Source organism: Meriones unguiculatus, chromosome 12 (assembly GCF_030254825.1).
Source record: "Meriones unguiculatus strain TT.TT164.6M chromosome 12, Bangor_MerUng_6.1, whole genome shotgun sequence".
In the NCBI taxonomy this organism is placed as follows: Eukaryota; Metazoa; Chordata; class Mammalia; order Rodentia; family Muridae; genus Meriones; species Meriones unguiculatus.
The window spans coordinates 88926273-88941289 of NC_083360.1; the positions used below are offsets into that span (position 1 = coordinate 88926273).

General features: G+C 38.9%; 1 protein-coding gene across 6 annotated transcripts in view; it reads left to right on the forward strand.

The window, feature by feature from the left end:
- The window catches only part of Agbl4 (AGBL carboxypeptidase 4), a 1227056-nt gene that overhangs the window by 695639 nt on the left and 516400 nt on the right, over positions 1-15017 (forward strand). For all 6 annotated transcript variants that reach the window (XM_060366135.1, XM_060366138.1, XM_060366141.1 and 3 more), the window contains exon 5: positions 11488-11704. In XM_060366135.1, coding sequence (XP_060222118.1) covers positions 11488-11704 — 217 coding nt within the window. The remainder of the gene's footprint in view (positions 1-11487; positions 11705-15017) is intronic.

Consider the following 15017-nt stretch of genomic DNA (forward strand, 5'->3'; position numbering starts at 1 on the left):
ATGGATAGGAAGACCATTAATTTATAATTACAATGTAAAGTGAATGAGAGAATTGATCATAAAATTTTGTGTAATTTAAAAAATAGTCTTTAGGAATACAAATTGCTTTTATTACATTGATGCTTTTATAAAATATTTTTAATATATTTTTATTTATTACAATTTATTCACTTTGTATCCCAGCTGTAGCCCCTCCCTCATTCCCTCCCAACCCCATCCTTCCTCTCTTTTCTCCTCCCATGTCCCTCCCACAATCCACTGATAGGTGAGGCCCTCCTCCCCTTCCATCTGACCCTAGCCTACCAGGTCTCATAGGGATTGTCTGCATTGTCTCCTTCTGTGGCTGGGTAAGGCTGCCCCCCCACACACACACACATTCAGAGGGTGGTGATCAAAGGGCCAGCCACTGAGTTCATGTCAAGGATAGCCCCTGCTTCGCTTATATTTTTTAATCTTGAATATGTTTGTATCTTTTAATGTTAATCAATTATAAAAATTATATATTTCCATTTTGTTATACAGATTCTGACAATTATAGTTTCTATTTTGAATTTAGAAAATGGAAGGATATTCAGTTACATATTGTGTGCATATCTCAAACCACTTCAGAATAAATTTGCACCTCACAGTTTTTCTGATTTAAGATGAACATTGTTTTCAACCAAAGTTTTTATTCACACTATCCCAACAAAATCAATGTCTTTAGCGACTTCATATTAAAATAGCTGAATCAATACAACTAAGAAAATAGTCTACTTTCCATAGAATGAATTTCCAAAAGTCTCCCATGAACTGAATAAAATGATGGAATTCCACTGAGATAGGGTTAAGTACTGCTTTTTGAGATGTCTGACTAACACTGATATGAAGTGCTGTTTTCATTTGGTTCATCCATTTATTTGAAAAAGATAGAGTATCAGCCACTGCTTTGTGCAAGATAAAGCTTGGAGTTAGAAATGGTTTATTTTAGAACAGCCATGTTCTCTAAAGAACATGCTGTGCTATGTAACTTCTGAAGTGAATCTTTTCACACAGACTATGTAACTATTCTAAAATAATTCCAATAATTTTCCTTTTATGCTTTGCTTTTATATGTACGAATTGTATGTAGGCATATCTTATAAAAACTGTTACTATTATGGAAGACACAGATGTTTCCTAAGATTTATACTTCTCTCCTGCAATAGATCAGATGTATTTAGAGTTAGACATTATACAAGTAATATTCATGATTGCATTTTACAAAAAAAAATGGAAATGTCATCATCGATTTTTCAGAAATATGCATGCTAATATTTTAAATTCATTACTGCTAAAAGAATAATAAACATTTCTAACATGTAATCAAATAAAGAAATCATGATTTCAGCTATGTATACAACTGTACCCAGAACATTCTGTTATCCAGACACAGAACTGTGCTTCCTATTGATCTCACCAACTGGTAAGCATGGTGTCTGAAGAATGGGCCATCGAATAGTTGACTGGTACAAATTATCAATGAAGGTAGCACCTGTGGAGCACTTTTCTGTACCATAATTAAGGAGTTAACTTCTCAATTATGTTTGAACATAACTTTTTTTTTCATCAGAGAGGATTGCCTGAAAAAAAAAATGAGATTATTAGGTAATTTGGTACTGGATAGGACCAGAAAGAGAAAACAGTTTTCTTTAGTTTGTCTCCTTGTCATTTTTTTTCCTGGGCCCTCTACTGTGGTCCTACCCTTTCATTTCACTACTATGAATCTAAAATGCATTGTTTTAGACAAAGTTGGGGCACTATGCCATCTTTCTACCACTTGGAGCATGATGAAAAGCTTAGGTACATTTTATTTAACTCCTGCATGTGTCAGATGTCAGTCTCTTTTTTCTCACAGCCAATCTGGGATATTTTCACTTTAGAGGAAACCCAGGCTCAGTGCTCTGCCTGAGAAGTAATGCAAGCACATTATGGCCTAAGTCAGCATTCTTTCCACATAGAAGGACTGGATTTCTTAAAGGTACACAGAGTTGGTATGAAACGTAGCTATTGGCTCCTTCAAAATCTTTTATCATTGTTCCACTCACAATGAATAAAACAAAAAACAAAAAACAAAACAAAAAAAAAAACTTGATATTCATTTTCACTGTAAGCCTGAACCGGTGAGGCTATGGCCTACTACTCTGTATTAAACAAACAGCATTGTGCTCCTGCCTCATTTGCTATCCCAGACCCAGCAAACAACAGGTCTGAAAATACTTCACCTAAGATTTTCTCAACAACCCTGAGATAGAGTACAGGAATTCTGTAGAGACCACATTTTATGCAGAAGCTCTGCAAGAATCCTAGAGATTGGACACAAACCAAATCTAAGCTCACCGTCTGGATCATCTTCTTGCTGTTTCTCAGAATTAGAGGAAAGGAGACAGAGTTCATAGCTCAGACTCTGCTGGCATGGTCTCTGAGGTTTCTATGTGGGTTGGCATTTTGCCAGCAGCCAGCCACAGGTAGGAATATTGTTGCTGTCTATGACCATGGAAATAATAAGTCTCAGCTCTTCTCTGGCTCTTAACCAGTCCAAATAATTGGCTTTAATTATAATTTTTAATGGCTTGGAATTAATAAAAGCAGCTGCTGCCACAGTGTGTGGGTGTCCTTCTCCAGAAGCCAGTGACAAGAAAAAAAAAAAAAGAAAGAAAAGAAAAACAAAAACAAAAACAAAAAACCCTCAATGTTATTAAATAAACTGACAAAGAATACAGTTTATAGGACAAAAAGGTTAATTCAAGAAAGGAGCAGTATCTTTTTGTTATCAAAACTTCGACTGGCAAATATGTAACACCACCTCCTTCCTCCCACCCATGGTGCCTATTAGCTGAGAAAGTGGTGATCTGATTAGACATGTGGGTGTGAAAACATGTTGCCTGTGTCACTGCTTTACGCCCTTTCTCTCCATCCCAGTGACATGGGGAGATTAGCTATGACAAAGTGCACAGAGAAGAGAGAAGATCAAATGTGCTGGTGACAAGGACATTATAATTTGGAGGGTGGAGACAAATTCCATTTGTCTAGGGAAGGTAGATTTATAACATGGATAACTATGCCAGGTGCCTAGCTGTACCAGTTATGTGACATGACAAGCAAGAGGGCAGCTGATTTTAGCTAGGTGATGGTGGGCAATCATTCCAGCTAAACACAGATTTAAGGCCACGTGCAGCACACGCAAAGCATGAGATGTTCTGCTGCCCTCACAGAAGAAAAAAAAGAGCACAAACTTATCTCACTCTGTGGCCCTGGATCATTGAACCAGGAGAACCAGAAGACCAGAGCCAAAATTGTTGTGTGGATGTAAGGTAGCACATGATTGCAGAAAAAAGAAAATGATTGTACTTGTTATTCCAACAGTAATGCACAGTGCATAGCACCATATTGCGTACAGGATATGCTTAATATGAACGGTGGGGGCGTCTGAGTGACTTCGTGATTTGGGGTGGAATGCCTCTGTCAGGACTTAGAGTATGATGCTCCCAATCATCCCCGCCAAACACAGATGAATGGCCATGTGTGGCCGAGCGGAAGCATGACACTGGTTCTTTACTACTTCCTGTTCTGCTGGTTTGAAGAGAAGATTTCCTGTTTGCCTGCTATCAAGAAAAGACCGGAGAGCTACAACCTGCATACTCAAGTTGGCGCTTTCTGCCTCCGTGGAGGGGAAATTAAGAGTCCTCTATTTCAGGGTCCTGAAGGGAGATTGGTAATTTAAATTTAGAGATCTTTAAACATTCCGGCTTTGGGTTTCTCATCCTTTATGTATCCCAGTAGCCTCTAAAAGAATATTTTGAATATTTAGTTAATGGATTGCAACAAAATTCAAGAGGGTGATTAACGAGAGGGAAACTGTTGCCTTCCATTTCATTCATTCACTATTAAATTGTAAATTTCCTCATTTACTGAGCATGTATTGATTTCTCTAGGGTCAGGCACTTGTGTTAGCATCTGGAAATTCTGAGATAAATCAAAAAATCAACAGTGCCTACACTTAGTGTTTATAACAATTATTACATTGTGGAGTTGCTGACAAAGATCAAAAGAATGTATCATTTGACCTGGACTTGACCTCTCTGTAATTGGGAGACCATATATTATAGAAGTGTACGGGAAAGTCAATCACAATTAGAAGGAATACATTGTAAAGACGAAGGTGAGAATGGCATCTACTTAGGACATGGTCCTCAGTTTCACATGGGGAAGGCAAAATGTGCTTATGGAGATTGAAATTATTTATTAATAAATATATTCATTTATTCAATGCATCAGTTGTCTTTACCACTTTATGTAAAATTCTGCATAGGTTCCGGAGTAGCAACAGCGAGGACTATATGGGCCCTTTCCTCAAGGGGGCTCAAACTAACAGTGAAGGAAACTAGATGAAATGAGACAATGGCTATGATGAAGCAGTACAGAGTATGTTTGCAGAAACCTGATACATATGTATGTGCACAAGGTCCCCTTCTGCAAGCACCACTACTGAGTCTTGGAATGAGAGATACATACGTTCCTTAAACATTGGATGTCTACTCCATCCATTATATGGATAGAGTCCAAATTGTGGCTTGTTCTAAGAGCTGATCAACGTCTTTTTTCAGTCCTAAATGCATAAACACCAGTGTTTGGTCTTTTCCTGGATCTCTGACAGGACAATATCTTGGATAATTTTATTCCTGTGTTCTCCTGGAGAGGCATAGAAGCCTACTTTCCTTAAAAAAAAAAAAAGTTTTGATTATGGTTATATCACTTCCATCTTAACTGTGTCCCAGAGGAGAATGTGAATGATGGAAAGGTTTACAAAGAAGGCACTAGTGAAAAGGAAAGGATAGAGAGGGAATAACAGACCAGTGAAGGGACGCTGGTATAGAGAAAATGGGGTTAAGAGGGGTTGTAAGTTCAGCATTTTATACAGAGTTAATGAACTACTGCATCACGAATTAAACAAACAAACAAAAAAAAACATCATGACCAAAACAACTTATAAATAAGGTTTTTCATTGTGATTACATCTTCAAAAAAAAAAAAAGAAAGAAAGAAAGAGAAAAGAAACATCTATTTATTTTCGCTGCTCATTTTTAGGAAATAAACCAAGTGATAAAGGTGCCTTGCCAAAGCGAAGACAAGCTGCTGAAGGCAGCGTAGTCAGGGAGAGCCTTAGAGAAGAAGCAAGTTGAGGGTTGTCATTTATTTGCACATCTCCTTCAGCATTTCTTGGTCCATAGGTTTGTTAGTTCATTTTAAACATTTAACTCTTTGCTAATAATCTATCAACTGTCCTGTGTAAGGACGGGACGTCAGCAAACAAGTGAGAGTCCATCCAGGTGATGGGAAGATCAATTGCTAAGACATGTAACAGTGCTGAGGATTCTGAAGCAGTTCAATATGAATAAAGCATAGCTCTTGAGAAAAGGGGGGAATGAGCAAAGGAGCCTGAATCTCAGGGAAGCCAGAGAGAATCATGTGGGCCAAAGTGAAAGGCGAGGACAGAGCATTGTTTAAGGTCTCAGGAGGGGACTGCTGAGAATACTATGAACCCAGATTTTTCTGAAAAAGGTAAGCTTATGTGCTGAGTGACAAAGGGATGGTGGCAGAATAGAACAGCAGTTCTGAGCACAGTCTCGGAAGCCAGCTAGCCTGATACAGACCCTGCTATCAACAAAGCTTGGGTCTATGGGAAACTTTCACCTCTTTGAGTTTTGGTTTTCTTGTCTCTGTGAAGGGAATGTTAATAACACATATCCCACAAGATCCTTGAGAGCATTAACTGCATATAAAACAGTACACAATGCCTGAGGCATAAGGAGAATATAAGAAGAAAAATCGGACAAAACCACAAGTATATTCCAAAGGAAAAAGATATTTTTTTTTCCTAGTCTTACCACCTTCATCTTTATTCCTTGCATTACCTGACTGATGAGCCCTTTTCAAGCAGGAGTCTGTGTCTATCTTTAGTGGCACCTGGAAAATATAAGCCCCAAATAAGGACTAAGCTTTCCTGAATCCTTTACCTTCCTTCCATGATTCTTCCTTCTCTCAGATCAAGTGTTCTCACCGGCTCAGGAGAGGAATCAGGACATCTGTGAGCACATGAATTCTGTTTGTTTGTTTGTTTGTTTGTTTGTTTGTTTTGAGACAGGGTTTCTCTGGGTAGCCTTGGCTGTCTTTGATTTGCTTTGTAGACCAGGCTGTCCTCGAATTCACAGAGGTCTGCCTGCCTCTGCCTCCCTGAATGCTGGGATTACAATTGTGTGCCACCATGCCAGGCTTTAGACATGAATTCTTATTGAACATAAACAGATTCAGTTGAGATATCAGGCCTTCAGGAACAACCATTATACTTGGATAGAAGATTGGAAAGACAGAGTGACTGTATGTAAATGATGGGCCTTGGCTGGATGTACTAGTGAGTAGTTAGAAATAGAGTCATAACCCGAGGGCCCTCATGGCTATAGGCATTGCCTGCATAGATCATGCTAAACCCAGGGCTTCAGGTGACTCTTACTCAGATCTCTCAGAGAGGACTTGGAGTGACCATCATAGCATGAAGGCCTCAAAGTGTTTGTTTGTTTGTTTGTTTGTTTGTTTGTTTTGCTGGCTTTATTACCAACCAAGTTCTTGGAACTAGCTACCTTCCCACCCTCCTGTTCTTGCATCTTTAATCACATTGCAGTTGTGGAACACACACATTTTCTCTATACCAGCGTCCCTTCACTGGTCTGTTATTCCCTCTCTATTTTTTCCTTTTCCACTAGTGCCTTCTTTGTAAACCTTTCCATCATTCACATTCTCCTCTGGGACACAGTCTCATAGTTAATAATCCCATTATTTTAATTTTCTATTTCCTTCACCTCTCTTGTCTTCACGTGGTACATGATATTTTAATTTTGATAATAAAACCATCAACTGGGGCCTGACATTCTTGAGGACAGTGTTCCTTTCTTGGTCTCCTATACTCCATACATAGGAACACTAGAGAATGACTTAACTCTTTGCTGCCCACACACTTTCCGGGTCATTACTTTTCTACCTCATAACTAGAAACTCCAGAGTTTCAATACAGGGAGCTGCAGGATAGTGATGTGGTTGGAATGGGTGCACAGAGAATTTGCCTTGAAGGCCATATGTGAAGGTTATTACTTCATGTTCATTTCTTGGGAGTAGGAAGCAAATGTATGGCTTTGGTGAATCTAAGTAGAACCCTTGACATCCTCTGATACCACCACTAAATTTTATATGAAAATTTCAATTTCTTTTGGCTTGAACTGAGTATTTTCCAGACTGTACTGTTCTTCAAAACTTCAAGTTCTCATCCATCTTAGATCCCATTGCCTGCCATTTCAAACACTAGTTTTTTACTATAATCAAATGGTTAGAATGAGTGCATAGGGATTTTGTCTAGAAGGCTATAGATGAAGTTTATTACTTCAGGTTCATTCTCTAATAGAGTCAAATATATAGCTAAGCATCAGTGCTATATCATCTCTTCATTTCCAAAAATACTCACCGCCTCATCTCTTGCCTTAACCAGTTAATCAGCCTTAGAAAAATACAATGTCCAAATAAGATTTTGTAAAAACAAACAAACAAACAAACAAACAAAAAACACTTCATGTTACAAGAGTTGTATTATTTTCTTTTTCTATGGCTGTGATTAAGCACTCAGACAAAAGCAACTTAAGGGAAAAAACGGTTTATTTTTAACTCATACTTTAAAGTCATAGTCCAGCATGGCATGGAAGGTAAGAATCAAGAGCTTGAAGTAGCTTTTTACATATTACATCTGCAGTCAGAAGACAATGCATGCTTTCTTCACTCTTTAATTTATTTAATTTTTCTTCACAATTTATTCATTATATATCCCAATTAAAGACCCCTCCCTCAACTCCCCCAGTCTCACCCTCTCTCCCTCTTCCTCCTATCCCCTTTCCCTGAAAGGAGGAGTCCTCTACTCTTGCCATCTGTCCATAGCTTATTAAGTCTCACCAGAACTGCCTGGATCCTCTTCCTCCATAACCTGGCAAGGCCATATCACCAGGAGCCAGTGATCAAAGAGCAGTCAATTGAATTCATGATAGAGGCAGCCCCTGCTCCCCTCACTTAGAAATCCACATAGAGACTGAGCTGCCAATTGGCCACATCTGAGCAGGGGGTCTAGGTCCCTCTATGCATGGTCCTCCATTAGTGCATCAGTCTCTGCAGGACCCCCTGGACTCAGATCTTTGAATCCCCACCTAAAGGATGATGCCACCCACAGTGATTGGACATTTTCCACTTTGATTAATGTATTCAAGGTAATTCTTTGTAGAGCTGCCCAGAGGCCCTATCCCCACCCCCCAAGGTGTGCTAACTTCTGTCTGGTTAACATTTAAACACTAATCAACACCATGCTCATGGATCTGAGTCATTAAACTTACAGGCTGTTCTGCATGGAACCAGCACCATTCTTGATTTTCTTGATTTCATCCCCTACACTTCCCTCTTGTCCATACCCTTTGCTCCTTGGCTTTTCTACTAAATACCAGGCTATGGGAAGCAGGTCTTGTATCCGTCACCCAGTGTAAGCTTTCTCCGGAAGTACCTTTCATTCTTAAAGATCTTCTAGATCAATTTAGAAACACAAGACGCAATCAATTAATGAGCGAGAACAACTATAAAACGTGATTTGAACTGGCCTAGAGTTGTCAGCACAAGATAATGAAAAGTGACAGAGTTTTATCTAACTCTTGTGTGAGCAGGAAGCAAAGAAATGAGAGACATTCTCTGCAGGGCAACACTGTGGATAGTGTGGCTCCATAGGCAGATGGTGCAGTCGCCCTGAGGATAATCATGATGATGTAGGACTAGGTCTGAAACATTGTGGACCGTCTATATCATACCTTCCCCAAGGCTCAGACTATTGATACTAGGCAAGGCAGCCCAGTTAGGGGAAAGGGATCCCAAGTCAGGCAGCAGAGTCAGATACCGCTCCAGCTCCTGCTGTTAGGAGTCCCACATGAAGACCCAGCTGCACATCTGTGACATATGTGCAGATCATAGGTCCCTACTATTCATGCTTTCCAGTTGGTGGCTCAGTCACTGTGGGACCCTATGAGCTCAGGTTAGTTGGTTTCGGATGTTTTCTTGTGGTGGCCCGGACAACAATCCTTCGTTGTCCCCCTCTTCCATAGAATTCCCTAACTCTGTCTAATGTGTGAGTCTCCACATCTGTTTCCATCAGTTGCTGGGTGAAGTTTCTCAGATGACAGTTATGCTAAGCACCTCTCTGGAAGTATAGTAGAATATCATTAATAGTGTCAGGTAATAGTGTCAGAGATTCTCTCTCCTCTCTCTCTCTCCCTCTCTCAACATAAGTATCAAGCTGAGCCAGTAAGGCAGGAGAAATTGTAGGTCTAAGGTTTTGGGGCTGAGTCAGTGGCCAAGTCCCTCCATCAGAAGGTACAGTTAGCTCTAGTTACAGGAGATGGCTGTTTCAGGCTCCTTAACCCATACTTCTGGGATTCTTAGCTAGGGTCATGCTCACAGGTTTCTGGGAGTTTCCATTGTCCTAGCTTTCTGGCTCTTCCCAGAGATACAGCACCCCCCCCACACACACACACATTCTAGTCCTCTCTCCCAGGACTCTCTTCCTCCATCCTTCTCACACTTGATCTCTTCTGTTCCCCTCCCATTCCTCTCCCACCTGGATCCCTCCATCCATCCACCCCTGGTGTCTATTCTGTTTCCCCTTCTTAGTGAGATTCAAATGTCCCCCCACTTGGGCCCTCCTTATTACTTAGCTTCCTTGTGTCTGTGGCTTGTAGCACAGTTATCCTGTATTTTATGGCTAGTAGCCACTTAAAAGTGAGCACATACCATATTTATCTTTCTGAATCTGGCTTACCTACTCAGGATGATATTTTCTAATCCACGAACTTGGAATAGAAAATTCCTGCAAATTTCACGATGTCATTGTTTTTAATAGATGAATAGTATCCATGTGTAAATGTACCACATTTTCTTTATCCATTCTTTGGTTGAGGAACATCTGGGTTGTTTCTAGTTTTTGGAGATTATAAATAAAGCTGCTATGAACATAGCTGAGCAAGTGTCTTTGTGGTATGGTTGGTGGGAGCATATTTTGGGTATATGCCCAGGAGTGGTATAGCTGGGTCTTGAGGTAGAACTAGTCCCAATTTTCTGAGAAACCTCCAGATTGGTTTCCAAGTGTTTGTACAGGTTTCACTCCCAGCAACAATGGAGCAGTGTTCCCCTAGCTCTACATCCTCACCAGCATATGCTATTGCTTGAGTTTTTGATCTTGGTCATTCTGACCAGTGTAAAGTAGAATCTCGTATTTGTTTTTATTTACATTTCCCTGATGACTTAGAACCGAAAACATTTTAAGTGCTTCTCAGCCATTAAGAGATTCCTCTGTTGAAAATTCTTTTTTTAGATCTTTACCCCATTTTTGAATTGGGATATTTAGTTTGTTGCTGTTTAATTTTTTGAGTTCTTTATATATTTTTATACTAGTCCTCTGTCAGATGTAGGGTTGGTAAAGATCTTTTCCCAATCTGTAGGCTGATGTTTTGTCCTGTTGACAGTGTCCTTTCCCTTACAGAAGCTTTTGACTTTCATGAGGTCTCATGAATTTCAATTTTTAATTGTTAATCTTACTTCCTGAGCAGTTGGAATTCTGCTCAGGAAGCTGTCTCCTGTGCCAATATGCTCAAGGCTATTCCCCACTTTATCAGATTTAATGTATCTGCTTTTATGTTGAGGTCTTTGGTCCACTTGGACTTGAATTTTGTGCAGGGTGATAGAAAAATCTATTTGTATTCCTCTACATGCAGACATCCAGTTAGTCCAGCACAATTTGTTGAAGATGCTGTCTTTTTTTTCAATTGTATAGTTTTGTTTCTTTGTCAAAAATCAAGTGACCATAGGTACATGAATATATTTCCAGGAATATACTTTCCATCTTCTGATACCTTCTTCAGTTCTTAAAATTTTTGAAGTTCTTGTCATATAGGTCTTTCAGTTGTTTGGTTAGAAATACACCAAGATATTTTGTATTCTTCATTGCTGTTTTGAAGGGTGTTGCTAGAGACTAGGCTCACAATCAAAAATATATTGTCTATTTTTAAGTTTTTTGGCTGTTTTCCTATTAGAATCTGGACTCCATAAAGAGCTTGTCGTATCTGCTATTGTATCTCCCAACCCTACGATAATGCCTAGGCATATAGGAAATGATAAAAAAAATAGGGATAAACAAATGTACAAAATTGGTTAACTTTGAATTTTCCAAATAATTGAGAAAGCAGAGAACCTGCCTTTTTCCCATGTGTTTTTGACCCCATGGAGTTTCATTATTCTCTGTTGCCATGGCACTACATTTCTTGACATTTTCCTAGGCATTTGAATATTCCCATTTTGTTACCTTTTAGGTCTTGAATTACTGTCTTTGTTTATATCTTCTAGGCAAAGACTGCCACCAAAAAATGTTTACTATTATCGCTGCCCAGACCACCGGAAAAATTATGTGATGTCCTTTGCATTCTGTTTTGATCGAGAAGATGATATCTACCAGTTTGCTTACTGTTACCCATATACATATACTCGCTTCCAGCATTACCTGGACAGCCTACAAAAGAGAAACATGGATTACTTCTTGCGGGAACAACTTGGACAGAGTGTGGTAAGGCCAAAATCTTGCTTGGGGTACCAATTTTGAAAAAGACAGCAATAAAATGAGAACTTGGCAATGGAATTTTGTAGAATACAAATTTGAAAGTAGCGTTCTGTAGACTGTATGCTCTAGACGCTTACAAATTTTAAAATAGTAAATAGAAAGCTTTAAATAATTATTCTGTATTTTGCAATAATCATGTAGAGATTATTTTGAATACTGTTTTTGAATATGTGATTCATTGCTCCAAGGGCACCAGACATAGAATAAGATTTGACACAGATGGTTGTCATTATGAAGGAAACAGAAACAAAGTATCCCAAAGTCACTCAGAGAAAAGCAGGTGTCTACTGGGTGCTGAAAAAGCCATGAAAGCATTTCATAATGGCAAACCTGTGAATGGGAAGTAAATTTGTTTCTTAGTGAAGCCAGCTTACCTTGAGTACAGGTTAGCAACTGGCATGCTGACCAAATGTACTTTCTGTCTCTGTCCTCAGTCACTTTAATTCTGTATTGTGCCCTAAGGCACAATATTGAACAGTTACCAAAGGTTCCAAGTAAATCTACTAATGGAACTAGAACACAATACTAGGGCTTTTATCATGGTGGTGAAATGTCTTTTAAGCTAAAAATGGGCCACATGGTGTTGTATCAATCAACATGTCAACAGGAAGCAAATGGAAGGATCAAATGGGGATATTTTAAGAAAGACTCTATTTAAAAGCTATATAGACAGTACATAGGGAAATAAGATACAGCGGATGTTTTCTCTGGTCAATAACAGGTCAAAGGGTACAAATGTAGAACAAGATTGTCTGAACCAAACCATAGATTGACTTAGTGGACTACTTGGAGAAGAAGAGTTACCTTACTTACGACGTACAGTTAGTCTGAGACGCCGTTTCAGGAAATAAATTGAGACAATGAATACAATCACAGACTTCTTAGTTGAAGGAATGTTTTGAGAAATATCGCATGTAGTTTTGTGAGAGCTTTGCCAAATATACTTACACTAACTAAAGCAGGTTTATCATTACTAGGTAGTATAATCTTTCGGGACCACCTGTGACAATGTGTCTGCCATTAAGCAAAATGTTGTCTATAGCATGAATGTAGTAGGTAGTCTGCTTTCTCTGACTTCTGTCTGGCGTCCCACTAAGCTCCCTACTGAGCAACCCAACCATAAGGCAAGAAAGCCCACTAATGTGTGCCATGCAAACCATCCTCCCCAGGAAAACATGAAAACATGGGGGTGGAGAAGGGCAGAAAATGGATGTAGAGTAAAAAGAACCTATTAGACACGTAACCGTATTAGTGGCAGATTTCTAGAGTCTGGGATTATTCAAAATGGAATTGGTAGAGAAAGTGTAAAATGAGTGTTTATCAGGTATATGTGTTGGCAGATAATTTAAGAAAAATAAACATCCCTTTAGTATTTATGCACTTAAGAAGGGAATCTGTTTATTTTTCTCATTTGTCCACCAGGTTATTGCGTGAATAATTGCATTAATGAAAGAACAAATTAAGATACATGTTTCAGGGTATTATTAAGAGCTGCAAATAGTAGGCCATTGCTAAAAGAATAGTAAGATAAGCTTCTAAAAATATCTGAAATAATAGCAAAAATAACCTCTTAAACAAAATAGACATTAATTTCTTTTCTCCTATTATTATTTTATACAATATATTTTTATCATTAGATGTTTTTCTTCTTTGCAAGTGTGAATGTTAGCCCTCTACAGCAGATTCTGTATCTCTGCTCTTTGAAAGCCTCGGGGAGTCATGTTCCTTCAGCTTTCTGTCTTTGTCATCCACGGGAAGTGACCTTCATCCTCATTATCAGATATAGAATTCTACATTGCACCTATATTCTAAGCATAAGAATAAAAGGGGTGAGTAAAAGAAAATAAGTAGCAGCGGGTGTGATGGCACGCACCTTTAATCCCAGCACTCAGGGAATGCAGAGGCAGGCAGTTCTCTGTGAGTTCAAGGCCATCCTGGTCTACAAACTGAGTCCATGACAGCCAGGGCTGTCCATGACAGAAAAAAAAATGTATCTGAATAAACAAATAAATAAACAAATAAACCAAGGAAGTAGCCATATAGTGTGTTATTCAGTAGAATTCCCACCCATATTTAAGTAAAATAAAGGTTTGAAATGAAGTCTTTGTTCTAAGTGGCCATGTTCTGTCTAGTAATTGATTATAAAGGATAATTGATATTGAGGGACAACTAAGGTCTCTGACAATTAAGGAATCCTTAATTCTACTTCCACCTCTAACATCACACTGCTTGTATGTTATTTCCCCTTTCATGGGGTGGTTTTTCATTCTTATTGCTAAGTTTCTCAGAAAAAAAAAGTAAATGTGTTTTAGATACCATAAGAAACATAATACAGACTTATGAGACAGTGATACAAACTCATTGTTTCCAGAAACAAATGTATTCTATATCAGAGAAAATATACAATCCCAAATATATTTTAAAACATATAATTAAAGATATAAATTATTTAACAAGTTAATGTTCAGAACAGCAGGTACAGGATGATTTTTAACCTGTGTACTGAGAGATGAGTAGGGTGACCGAATACAAAGCTGAGAATAAGGTTACCCAGAAAACAGAGGGAGAGAGTCATTGTACAATGACCTTTAGTTAGACATCTGGCTTTTGGGAATAGGGAATTCCCAGAAGATTAAGGTATACAGGAAGACTGGAATCAATTTCTTGGAAAACCTTCACTATAGTATTGGCTATATTGGATATTTTACTTTATATGCACAGTTCTAGTCATATCTCACAGTAGCTTATAGAGCAGGAAAAAAAAATGCCCAGGGATTAAATAAAGCTTAAAAAAAAGTGCTTTTGCTATGTTCACATGGAAGAGGGTCAAGGTTTAAACTAAGCCTTTAATTCTAATACACTTCACTGCCCCTCTGATATACACATTGAGACTCATCTCTTTTTTTCTATTTTTTTATTTTTATATTAATTTCAGTTTATTCACTTTGTAATCCAGCTGTAGCCCCTTCCCTTCCTTATTCCCTCCCAATTCCACCCTCCCTTCCTCATCTCCTTCCATGCCCCTCTCCAAGTCCACTGATAAAGGAGATCCTCCTCCCCCTCCATCTGACCCTAGCCTGTCAGGTCTCCTCAGATTGGCTGCATTGTCTTCATCTGTGGCCTGGTAAGGCTGCTACTCCATCACGGGGAGGTGATCAAAGAGCCAGCCACTGAGTTCAGGGCAGAGACAATCCCTGTTCCTCTTACTAGGGAACCTTCTTGGATTCTGAGCTGGCATAGGCTACATCTAAGCAGGGGT